Source organism: Diabrotica undecimpunctata, chromosome 1, assembly GCF_040954645.1.
Source record: "Diabrotica undecimpunctata isolate CICGRU chromosome 1, icDiaUnde3, whole genome shotgun sequence".
Classification (NCBI taxonomy): domain Eukaryota; kingdom Metazoa; phylum Arthropoda; class Insecta; order Coleoptera; family Chrysomelidae; genus Diabrotica; species Diabrotica undecimpunctata.
Window position 1 is genome coordinate 16,353,456 of NC_092803.1, and position 13,910 is coordinate 16,367,365.

The 13,910-nt window shown below is 31.3% G+C and overlaps 1 protein-coding gene across 3 annotated transcripts in view; it reads right to left on the bottom strand.

Moving 5' to 3' along the window:
* The window catches only part of pod1 (coronin), a 49,747-nt gene extending 36,092 nt beyond the window's left edge, over positions 1 to 13,655 (bottom strand). For all 3 annotated transcript variants that reach the window (XM_072537401.1, XM_072537392.1, XM_072537383.1), the window contains exons 1-3: positions 13,075 to 13,655; positions 2,038 to 2,274; positions 68 to 335 (exon numbers count right to left, since the gene is read on the bottom strand). In XM_072537401.1, coding sequence (XP_072393502.1) covers positions 68 to 335; positions 2,038 to 2,274; positions 13,075 to 13,419 — 850 coding nt within the window. In that variant the 5' untranslated portion in view covers positions 13,420 to 13,655. The remainder of the gene's footprint in view (positions 1 to 67; positions 336 to 2,037; positions 2,275 to 13,074) is intronic.
* Between the last annotated feature and the right edge of the window lie 255 nt (positions 13,656 to 13,910).

The window sequence follows — 13,910 nt, forward strand, 5'->3', positions numbered from 1 at the left end:
ATTATCTGTTTTTAACGATAAGTGTGAAGTCCAGCAATGAAGACTGTGGAAAAAATACAATATCTACCTTTTCCTGCCAAAAACAGCATTCCCGTGTCGGCGTCGTAGAGAGGAATGAGTATTCCAGTCGAACAATCTAACTCTAAAGTCTTTTCTGGTTCCACAATATTTCGTAGGTCCCTGATAATCACTTGGCGTAGTCTTTGAGCGTCGAATCCTGTGGTGAGAATTTTGTTTTGGTCACCAAGCCATACCACCTTGGAATCTTTGATCCCTGGATGAGAATTTGCCGATTGCACGCAGCAGTTTTCAGCTCTAGGATCCAAAATCCTAACCTGAAACATTACGTTTACGAAATCATTTAAATACGAGGGAAATTCTGCCAAATTAGAGAATCTGCCAGATGAAAAGTGGCAAAACCTTCCTAATAAGCTACTTTAAAGTGAACATAAAGCTGGGAGAGAATGCAACAGGTGAGAACCTGTTTAAGGAAGTACATAAAAGATCATATTAATCCACCTGTTAAAAACTTGATGCTGTGGTCAGACTGTTGTGGTTGTCAAAACCACAGTATTAATCTTGTACTTTTAATGATACATACTTTGCATAACGATCCATCTCTCGATTCTATCACTTGACGATTCTTACTACTAGGAGATACCGTGTGTCGAATAATTTAGAATTTAGGGTTGTTGAGTGCTTTCTGAAGATCCAACAGTGCTTATACACGGATGTAGACTACATTAATGTTATGAAAGAATGTAGGAGAAAAAAACAAATTTATTTTTAACAAAATAGAGAGGAGAAATGGTTCCAATTGACAAACTATTGGAATATATCACAGACAGGAAAGTTGACTCAGAGAAGCAGAAAGTAAATTGGCTCAAGACTCAAGAAATCAAAGTTTTAAAAAGTGATTTTTTCTTACTCTGCTGAAACCAGACACAACAGAAGAAAACGTACAGATAGTAGATGTAGAAAAAAAAAAGGACGACTGCAGAAATTGTTCAAAGATATGGAGTTTAATCAGCAGTTATGACCAACAGGTAAACAACTATCCAAAAAAAATTAAGATCTCAAAGAAATATTAAAGCTAGTTCCACAAGATCTACAACCATTTTATAATTTCCTAAAAACAGGGTGACTTTATTGATGATGATGATGGTTTTGGAGTAGAAGATGTTGACTTGATGAACAGGATTAGAATTACTTGAAACCCTTTTAAATAATATTAAAATTTTTAATTATCTATTACCAAATATTTTGTCCTATATTTTATATTAATAAAACATGTTTTATAAAATTAGTATGTGGGTTACTGTATTAAAAAAAACTTACTTTCTTGTTTAACCTAAAAAGCAAAAAGGATTTATCCAACATTTTATTTTTTTACAAAGAAATAATTGTTATTTTTTTTAATTGTGTTGAAAAAGTACCCTACAGTAGGAGGGGACCGGGAAGAAGACGACACTCATGGATGCATAATCTGCGACAATGGTTCGGACTAACATCGACCGAACTGTTCAGAGGTGCCGTAAACAAAGTCAAAATAGCCTTGTTAATAGCCAACGTCCGAAACGGATAGGGCAAAGGAAGAAGAAGAAGAAGTGTTGAAAAAGTAATTTCAAATTTTACTGATATACTTAATGGTATATCACAGGTATACTATAATAAAACATGTGATTTGCAACAGATTATAGACTTTGAAGCTATTTATCTCAAAATCAGACTTGTGTGAGTTGATTCTTTTTTCCATAACATCATCCATTTATTCCACAGTCCTATTTTTCATTTTAATCAATTGTAGTTTAGTAGCCAATATCAGTGTGTACAAAAATTATGTGGATTCATGTTTTTTGTGTTTGTTTCTATTATAAAAGAAATTAAACACCAGGAAATATTCAGCATATACGTACAAAGGTGGAAGACATATGCCATTATTGTTTCTATTATATATTTGGAATCATATTTGGCAAAATTTAGGGTTCTAGGTGACGATTGTCCAACAGTAGTATTTACAAAATAAATTTTACTCACTTGTTTATCTTTTGCCGATGTAGCCAGCAAAGTGCCATCCCTCTTCCAGCTCACTGATTGGATAACTTCTGATGGGTCCGAGTTCGAAAATATCTCTTGTTCAGTCATTAAGTCCCACAGAGTAAGTGTGGTGAAAGAAGTGGAATGCAACAAAAAATCTGAAGTAGGGTGGAAACCGACGATTTCAACTCTACGTTGTTTGTGAGAAAAAGTGGATTCGGGATTGCTAAGAGATTCCTGAAAGAAAAAAAATTAAATTAGAAAACAGTGTATAAGAAACATATTTCCAAAGGTATACATTTTGTATATGTAATGTGCTCTTTAACATTTATTTGTTAATATTTATTTGTAAGATCGTGGAAAAAATAATTTATTGGTAGTTCAAATAAGTATAGCCGCAGTAACATATATTGTAAGACACTTTAAATGCTTTTTTGACCATTGTCCAGCGATGTTTCTGATTGGTGGTAATAACTTTATAGGATTCTTTAGGTATCTTGTGGCTTTTCAGAGTGAGTATTCATTATTAATTGATGGAGACAATTGTGCGATTTTGAATATTTTGATTACAAAAGGTTTGTATCATTTTTTTTTTAATTTTCTTGCAGAGTTATTGAATTAAATTCTTATTACTTTGGGTTATGTTTTCTACAGACGACTTTCTTGAAAATACTTTCTCATTAAAATAAAATTTTCTAAATTAAAAAATGTTTATAAACAAAAAAAATATTGCAAGTTACAACCGAAGGTAATCATGTTTTTCAATTGTTTATAATTATTAAAATAAACAATAAAAACATTTAAAACACATTTCAGAATGTGAGTTTTTATGTAGATACTACATTTGCGAAAGATGGCCACAATCGGTCAATTAGTGTTTAAACAATTATATTTGTTTATTCCATTTGAGAGAGCAAAGGTCATTTCCAAATGCCTGTACAGGTGCTTTGTCAATTCTTTGGCATCCAGGCACATACTACAAGTTACACTGACTGCTTTGTTAATGCGTCCGTTCAAAAACTGTCATTTTAGTTAGTTGCCATTTGGAACTCGTTCAGACATTGTCTGAGGGTCAACAACAACCCGTATTGTGAGTCTTACGTTGCCATGCAGGGTATCTGTTAAATACTTTTAGGTACATCACACCATTTTTTCAAAAAAAAAAAAAATGTAACACATAATAAATTTTGTAACTTTTTAAGGGTTTTTACCGTTATATAGTGGCTTGACTCATGTATACCTGGTAAGTTATACAATTTCTCGTTGTACCATCTTTTCGAGGTAATTTATTATTCCTCATTTCATTTCAGCTTTTTTTATTTCACGTTTACAGATTTCCGGTTGTAGGAACGAGTTGATATTTTTTATTTTTATTTTTAATTATCTGGGGACATCCTGTGGTGGTTTTTGTTTTGAATCATAACATTCCTTTGCTATTTTTATAATTTCTTTTGTGTAATTTGTTTCTATACCATTTTTAGATTTGATTTAGATAGAAATATTAGAAGAAACACTGAGACATTTACTGTTTTTTTTTTTTTTTTTCATCCATATACCTCTATGAAAAGGGATTTTCTGCTCTGATATATCTCAAAAACAAATGCAGAAACAAACAACAATTGGAATCCGATTTGAGATTACAATTTAGTAGCCAAAAAGCAGCACCAACCGTCACATTAATACAATTTTTAATTTTCATAAAAATGTTTTTTTTCAGTACTCCTCATCGGAGCAGTTCTCTTTTCTTCTAAAAATAGCGTTATTACCTTTTAAAACAACTTTAGCCGTTGTCTGCACTGCTTCTTTGCATTTAGCGAGTGATCTTCTATGCTTATGTATTCATAGCGGCATTCATAGGTTACTACAGGTCTAATTAGTCCTCTGCATTGTTTTTTATAGACCAAACATCCAAAATGTATAAAAGATAACAATTAAATTAAAAATTTAGAAACATTTTGTAACACCGTTATCGAAACCAAATACGGGCAGATCATTATCAGGTCTGTTTGGTTTAACACTGATATATGAATTTAAATTTGTCTTAAGATAATGAGTTCTGGTAAGAATGTATTTATGTAAAATATTCATTAGTGATGGGCCAGCTCACAAATTGAAAACTTTTACATTTCCTGTTCTAACTTATGGTTCAGTGAATTGAGTACATTCTTTTATTTGCCTTTATAGAATTATAGATTATGTGAATCTTAAATGTGGGTTGTTAATTCTGATAGCCATGTAACCCCATATTTTGAATCATCTTGCTTAGTGATATTCCATTTAGTCATAAGTTTCGTTATAAAAGTGAATCAACCATCATTTGCACATATAATCTCATTGATAGCGTTATTTGTTTACTCAGGGGACTGAAACTACGAAACATTCCAAATAGAAGTGAAGTAATTCAAAAATATCTTAAAATCGTACATTTGTACTCCTATAGTGTCTTATCATCAATTTTACTAAGAGTTTTCATCTCTGCTGTTTATAAAATTATTTTTGTACTCTCTGCAGCGTATGCAATTATTGTTCTGATGAGTGTTTTGTAAATTCTGCCTTTTATTTCTTTCCCGAAATTTTTATTTCTCAATATTGTTTCATTTAGGCAACCTGCGGCACTGTTTGCTCTATTCACTTGATCTTCCACTAATTTACATCTTAGTAAATTTGCTCTTATAACCATGCATTTTGTCTTTTTTTGAAGAAATTAACGTGTTCCATTTTCTGGCATTTATATTAAATCGGCGCCGCATACGTTGTAAATCATCTTCACTTTACGAAAGTGGTATTGCGTTATGTGCATAGCAGATTATTTTAAGTTGTTTTTCTCACATTAGGTATCCTTTTTTAGTTACTTTTTTTTATTATTTCATCCATGATCTTCTTCTTCTTCCTTTGCCCTATCCGTTTCAGACGTTGGCTATTAACAAGGCTATTTTGACTTTGTTTACGGCACCTCTGAACAGTTCGGTCGATGTTAGTCCGAACCATTGTCGCAGGTTATGCATCCATGAGTGTCGTCTTCTTCCCGGTCCCCTCCTACTGTCGATTCTTCCTTGGACTATTAACTGTAGCAGCCGGTACTTAGTATGCCTCATGACATGTCCGAAGTACTCAAGCTTCCGTTTCTTTACGGTGAAGATTATGTTAAACAATAGAGGACTCAGGGAATCTTCAGTCTTATCCCAAAGCCAGCTTCAATTGTGTCAGTTAGTTTTTCTTCTACTTTTACTTTCACTGTGTAGTTTTGGTAGATATTTTCGATAGTTTTAATTATTCCTAGAGGTATCTGTCTTGCGTACAATAAGTGGATAACGTCCTTGATTTGACCCTGTGAAATGCCTTCTTAAGGTCCACGAAACATAGATATGCCGGTTTGTTGTATTCTAATGATTTCTCTTGCTCTTGCCTCATTATAAATATAGCGTCGGTGCATGATCTTCCCGACCTAAAACCTTGTTCTTCTGCTAGTGTTATAATTTCATTCAGTTTATTTCTTTGGTTGTTAATTTTAGTGTTGTGTTTAATAAATGAATTCCTCTGTAATTTTCCGGGTCCGATTTGTCTCCCTTTTTGAAGAGAGATATTAGGATGATTGATCTCCACTCTTTAGGAATCCTCCACTCCTCTGTACTTTATGAGTTCGTCCGGTATTCTGTCCTCTCCTGGTGATTTTCTATTTTTTAATTTCCGAATGTTTCCTTTACCTCTTCCTCCTCAATATTTATTTCTTCGTTTGTTGTCACCTTTGGTGTTAGTGGTTCATTATCGTCAACTTTAGCAAATAGGGATCAAAAGTAGTCTACCCACGTTTCCTTCTCAATGTGTTTCGTTTTTATTAGTTCGTTCATCCCTTTTCTTTGTCCTCTGATCATGGTGTTCCTATTAATGATTATTATTTTTGTCTTCTTACAATTTAGTTTAGACCATATTTGTAACATATTTCTATGACATTATCCATTGAAGTCTCTGCGCACTATCTGTCAGCAATTAATACAGTATTGTCTTCATATCTAATATTATTTGTAACTTCACCATTAACTGTAATACCATCTTATGCTTCGTCCAAGGCTTCTCTAAAGATGTTTTTAGAGTATATGTTACATAATGCTGGTGATAGTGGTATGCAACCCTGTCGAACTCCTTTTCCAACTGTGAAGATCTTGGACAGTGCATTTTCGAATCGCACTGCTGGTTTTTTTGCAGATATAGATTAGTCTTATATCCTTACCATCGAGTCCTGATGGACTAAATTTATAGGATATCAATTAATATCCCATGTGGTACTTTGTTAAATGGCTTCTCGAAATCGATGAAACATGCATACACATTGCAGTTGACATACATAGCTCTCTGTTAACTATATGAGGTGCACGTACATAGACATCTCTCGATTTCAACATACCTATGTCAAACTTGGGTGTTTACAAAGATGAATTAATAGCGGCATATTTTTGTCCATCACTATGTGGAAAATAGTATATGTGTGCAATTTCAAGAAGGCTAAGGAACAGGGAAATTGAATTTTATCCGGTTCCTCGAAGTCCCACTCAACCAAATTTAATTAATTCTCATGAGACCAGCGATTTTGCAAGTGTTATCTTTCAACATTCAAGAATAATTTGAATAAAGCTGCATTTGAACAAATGTATGTACACTGTCGATTTAAATAACTTCATGATACGAAAATTAAATTATGTGGTTCGGTAAATTAGACTTCTACAAAAAGGGCCCTAATCCAACACTGTTAAGTTTTTAACTGCATTTCTTAAAAATTTCAGGGTTGCCGGCTTTTTTGACAGTCACTGTATATTTCTATTACATTTATATAATATTTATATTAACTGTTGTTTTACAAGTTTGGTAGATGTATTTTCAAAACCACTCGAATTTATTGATAAAATAAATATTCCAATACAAATTTCCTTTATCTAGGTATTGGTTTTAAGTATATGATAAATGTTTTTACTTGGTTTTTCCATAATTTATTGATCTTATCAGTGGGAAGAGGCATCATTGTTTATATGATAAAATTCATTATAGTGTGGTTTATTAAAAAACTATAGATAAAAGAAGGAAAGTATTTCCTTATTTAACTTATTTGATAGTTGTTTTCAGGAAATAGAAAAAAAAAATAGTCATTCAATAACAACCTTAAAAAAATATATTATAATTTAATATGAAACATTGTTATCTCTGGAACATCTTCATTTCAACAGTCTTTACTATATAATCTAAAAATGCATATTACATTTTTCTTTATTAGAAAATTACACATTGTATTAGAAAAATCTGGCTAATTGGCTCTGCCAAAGCCATTTACCAGGAAAAAAATACTAGAAAAATATACATTGTATTTTACTTTACTAGAACAATATACCTTACATTTTATAGTAAATACAAATTCGAATTTTTAAAAATCAGATCGGGGAAAAACTTTAACCCTCTAACCTCTAAGCCTCTATAGATGGTGTTCACTTTTATCTAGTTAAATCCACAATTGCCAATATGTATTGTTAAATGGTTTTGTCAGTTTTCAAACAGTTTCAAACAGTCCAGCGCCCACGACGTAATTGTTTTAAAACAATAGTTTCATCTGCAAGCGGTTCACAACCAGTTTACAACCTAAATAAAACCTGTGTCTGCCTATGAAGTGACTGGTTTTGGATCAGTTGAGTTATAATACAATGTTAAATGGGGCAAAATGGTAAAAATAAGAAAGACCTGAACCAAAAAAACAATGCTTTTGTTCACAAATATATTTTCTGTTCTATTACAAAAATTTAGAGATCAACAAAAATACCTATAAGTATATCTATTTCATCAACTATGAGAAGGCTGTTGATATACTAGACTTTTTAATAATCTACAAAAGAAGGGCCTAGATTACAACTACTATATTCAATACTTAAAAATCGTATTTATTAATAAAGAAGTTATAATAAAGTCACCAAAGAGTGCCATGTATCAAGGGATAGCCTGAATATTATTACTTTTTATTGCACCTAGATTATTAACTTTATCAGCTATGAAATCTATTTCCACTTAGATCTTAGTTGCCATGAAAATGATATTACTATTTTACATTTGTAATAGTTTGAAAAAATTGAAATTGCTTATACGTCTTTTGGGAAATACTGATAGAAGTGGCAGGGAAATTTGTACAATATTTAATGAAAGACATGTAGATCATTCTAATATTAACTGTGGTACTGTAATCAAAATAAATAGAACATTCAAAGAATTTGTAAATAACTCCTTACAAAGAAGAAGAGAGAATGGTCAAATCAATTGGAATGCCTATTTAAATATTATCACAAATATCTGTTGTTCACTGATGAAGCCAGTTTCATTACAAATGGAGTAGCACCATCACAAGATTGTTACTATTGGATTGGACAATAGATAAACCACATAATACACTGTAAAAACCAGCATTCTCAAAAAATCAATGTCTGATGTGGTCTCTTGAACAAGCGAATTATTGGTCCTTTTTTCTTTGATAAAAACATGAACTCAAAGTACTTTTTAGAATTTTTAAACACTGACTTGTGGGATACTATTAAATGAGCTTCCACTTAATGAACAATTAGATTTGTGTATCCAGTTAAACAGGTGTTCTGTTCATTATGCCAGAACTGTGAAGAAATAGCTAAGTGAAAATTTTTTAAACCGTTTTGATAGGCTGCGATAGCCCATTGATAGATTGCGAAATTTAAGGGAGTGGTATGGGTGCAGTTCAATACAGTTGTTCAGAGCTGCAGCCAACAAAGTAAAGATTGCTGTGATGGTAGCCAACCTCCGATAGGAGACGGTACTGCAAGAAGAAGATTGGCTACCCATATACCTGATCTTACAATTTAAGACTTCTTCCTCTGAGGAGTTATAAAACAAAAACTTTACCATACCCACTGAAGAGACTTAAATGCACTAGTGCAAGAATTTCACAGGCATGTGCAGAAATTACTCCCAACAACTAATACATAAATGATATGACAAATGACAATTAGATCTGAGGCTCCTACAAGAGTTTTCGTAGATAAAGTAGGTAAAACATCATCTACAAAATTGGATTACATATTGACAAATGTCGAACCACATCTTTATAAATCAAATGTGTTCGAGGGTCACTTCAGTGACCATAAAGTATTTTCACTTAGTGTAAATTTGCAAGCCAATAAAGTATCGAAAAAAGATAAAAAACCCATCAGTTACAGGGATATGTCAGATGAAAATATGCTGATGTTTAAAGCAGGGATTTCTTCTACAGTTTTTGATGAAGTTTATTCACAATTGAATGTTGAATATGCCACAAATTCATTTGTTAGCATTTTAGATTACAATCTAAATTTATATTGTCCAATAAAAACACGGTATAAAGCACTCAAAACAAATAAGGCTACATGGGTAACAAATGAGGTAAGACACGCTAGTGAAAAACTAAAAAATCTACACTGGATAGCAAAAAATATAGGAAGTCTCGAGTCTCAAGATACCTATAAACAGGCAAAAAAAGAATATAATTCTCTATTAATAAATACTAAAAAAAACTTTCATAGTGACTTAATTAATCAATCTTACAATATACCAAAAACAATTTGGAATTTAGTAAACAGTGAAACTGGTAGGCAAAAGAACAGGTCTGATATTATTTTACATTATGATAATAAAATTATTACCAAGTCTTGTGATATTGCTAATTCATTTGCCTCATATTTTGCTACAATTACAGAATACAATCTTCAAACTCATTTTGGCACATCGTTACCTTCTTCTTGTACTACTTCAAAAATGTGTAACAAAACATTTTTCTTTTTACCCGTAACTCCAATTAAAATAAAAAATATAATCGATCAACTAAAAAATAAGCCTAGTACTGGTATTGATAACATATCTGTAAAAATAATAAAACTGATAAGTGATCATATATCGATTCCTTTAACCCATTTAGTTAATCTCTCAATAACAACCAGCCAATTTCCATCCATATTTAAAATGGCAAAAGTTATTCCAATCTTCAAAAAGAATGACCCTCATGATATTTCAAATTATAGACCAGTATCTGTCCTTAGCATAATTTCAAAAGTAATAGAGAAGGTTGTATACAACAGAATGTTAAATTTTATAGAAGAATACAATTTATTAACTCCAACCCAACACGGCTTTAGATCAAAAAAGTCAACACTCACGGCTGCATGCAGCTTGTTTGAGCGTATTTATGATGAATTGGATAGTAGAAACCACGTGGCAGGACTATTTTTTGATCTATCACGTGCTTTTGACTGCTTAGACATAACATTTATTCGCAATAAATTAGATAACGTTGGTTTTAGAGGGATATTTCTAGAATGGATAATAAATTTCTTAAGTGACAGGAAGAGTGTTGTTAAGATGAAAGAATCAAGCTCAGAACCATACACGACAAATAAAGGAGTACCACAGGGATCCGTGCTGGGACCATTATTATTCCTAATTTTTATTAATGACCTACCAGATCACATAAGGGCACTTATAATATCAATGTTTGCTGATGATACCTCGTTAATAGTCTCTGCACGTACACTAGAGGAATTAAAAATGACAATGAAGACTGTTATTGACTGCTTTATATGCTGGTGTAACACCAACAAACTAATATTAAACATTGACAAGACGCAAATTATTTATTTTCATTCATACAACTCATCTAAATATACATCTAATATATATCTTAACCATCCACGATAGAAACAATATGTTATCTTCCACTCACTCTACAAAGTTTTTGGGTGTATTCATTGATTGTAATCTCAAATGGTCAGAGCAAGTGAATTCAGTGAACATGAAATTGAATAAAGCTTTTTATGCTATATCTAGAATTAAAAACACACTACCCATCTCGGCATTAATGAACGTTTATTATAGCCTTGCTTACAGCCACATGTGCTACAATGTAATTTTGTGGGGGAACTCAGTAGATAGTAACAAAGTGTTCATTAACCAAAAAAAAATTATCCGTAAAATTTTTAATTTGGATTATCAACAGTCCTGTAAACCAGTTTTTATTAAACATCAAATTTTAACTTTCTACTGCCTATATATCTATAAATGTTTACTTTATGTCAAAGAGGAAATCAATACATTTCCAGTAAATTCAGACAATCACTACTACAATACAAGAAGTGCTGAATCTTTATGAGTTCCTAAACACAGAACATCCAAATTTCAAAATTGCTTCAGATATATGGGACTGACCTTATACAATCATTTGCCAAAAACTGTGAAAGAAATACCACTTATCTCTAAATTAAAAAAAAATGTTAAAGATTTACTCTTAAGAAAAGCATATTATTCTATAAATGAATATCTTGAGGACAAACTGCAATAGCTTCATATTTTACTTGTAAAAATGTTATTTTATATATTTTATGTTTTGTCAATTTTTTTTTACTGTGAATATTGTATTATACACATTAATGTTTTTTATACCAAATTCTGTAGTGACGTATCCTATACATTTACTTTGAATGTCTTAAAGGATCAATAAAGATGACTATGACTATGACTATTGGTAGAGACAACTAGGATTTAAACTAAAATTATGTTTCTATGGCAGCTAATTGATACAGGGTGTTCTTTTCTGATTCATATAGTGTAGTAACTCTTAAATTTTAAGTTGTCATAACTTCGTTATTAATAAGTAAGTATATTTCAACGAAATTTTTGTCATGGTTATGTGGAGTAGAAATTTTTTTAAATTGCTAATAATAATTCTCTATTTTTGACTAAGAAAAAGTATGGTAGTATGCCATGTAAAATTGAATATATCCTAATGTAAACCTTTTATGGCATGATATTTAACAAAAATTTGTTAAAATCGGTTAACAACTTAAAATTTTATAAAGGCGTTTCCAATGTAAATGGGTCACACTGTATGTTGCAGATAAAACTGTTTATGAACAATATATCTTATGAACAAAATGGTATTAAAATAAAATGATCCTACATGTGTTTATGACCCTCAAAATTGGGATTTAAATGTAAGGAGAATTTCATCAACAATTACAAAGAAAATTAAACCTCAAATTGCCAAGAAAATAATAAGTTACACAATATAGGCTGAATTAAAAAAAAAAAAGAGGAAATTAGGATAATATAGCTGAGACCCTAGCCAATAGTCAGAGGCAAATTCAGGTTAAGGTTTTTCAAATTTGATCTAAAGTGTTTCTAAACTACTAGTTTACTCTTTAACTGAAAAACTACAAGATAAAACTAAAATGTTTAAGAATATATAGTGAAATATAAGAATATACATTGGATTATAATGGAATAACAGAAAAAAGTCCATAATGAGAAAAAGTACAAGAGGACTAACAAGAGATAGACAAATTGAAATGAGTTATGTGAATTGAGTTGTCAGAAATCAGAAAAGCAAATGTGTAGAACAGGAATAATCATGAAAAATAATAAAAGATGATAACAGCACAAAACAGTGACATTTAACACAAAACTTACACCAAAAGAGGTCATGTAATGCAAATAATTAAAATGTAATTAAAAAAATAGCAGAAAAATATATGTAATGACCAGGCATGGCAATAAAGGCAGGTTATTGCCATGAAACATAAAATATTTTTTAAATGTTCAAATTCATTGGATATTCTGTTTTATAATAAAAATATGCCCACAGGGAAAATAATATTTAAATATTAAATTTAGGTGTGGCACAACTGGGCCAAACTAAAAACAAAAAAATTGTAGAGGTGAAGGTCACTCTATTCTTAACTAGAAGTACCTATTCAACAAAAAAATATAATGCAGAGATGCTGAGGATTCAGAAAAAGAATTAAACTCATGTACTTTTTCTTTCATGTTACAATTATTTTTCAATAGTCCTTATAATTAAAGCAGAGCTCCATTTATTTGAACTAAGAAAAATGGGTGACAATGTTATTAAGATTTATATTTTTCATTTTATAACAGAAAACATACTATTAGTAGCATTATTAATAAAGTTGACAGGGGTATGATGTATAAGAGTGTGTTTAAGATAGTACTCACTTGCAATCCTTCCTTGGGAATGTGCCATATCTTTACCAAACAGTCTTGTGAACCAGTTGCCAACAGTCCATCATGGAATGGGGAGAAAGAAATATCAGTCACAGTGTCAGAATGAGCATGTAAAAGAGGCATCAATTTACCCTTCCTGCCGTAGTCATCTAGAGGAAGCACAGCCAAACTAGACCCGGCATGATCCCAATTGAATGCCATAAACTTGGCAGAAGCAGCTATGTTGTTTCCATAAGTCTGGTAGGAGCCCACACTGATGTCCCTAACGTAGTTCTCAGGTTTGGGCACAATTGGAGCTGCATTTTTATATTTGCTGGCTTTGAATCTCCAGGCCATTGTTTATTATACTAAGGGTTTTTCACTTACTCACTCACATAAAAATCTATAAGCCTAATATGGAATAAACTAGTTAAAAAGTATTGAAGGCGAGTAAATATTAAATACGTAAAAACTATATGACACTAGTTACGAAGACTAATACTTAAATGATATTTTGACGTATATGAAATATTAAATTGATTATAAAAGATCCAACTTAAATGTTCATACGCCCATCACCGGGAAAGCTTGACATTTCTGTCGGTCAAACAAAAAACATGTCAAAAATCAAAACAATGTCAATATTGTAGTGGGTTCACAATTTTCACCCAATTTTAGGCAACACTATTAACATGTTATATACATAACAAATAATATTTACAGTTTAATCGATTTTACTAATTTATCTATATATTATTATAATAAAAAATAAACACAATACTAAATTTTTCTAGTATATTTTACTTCCTAGAGGAATTAATTATCGTTACTACATTGACTTGCTGGAC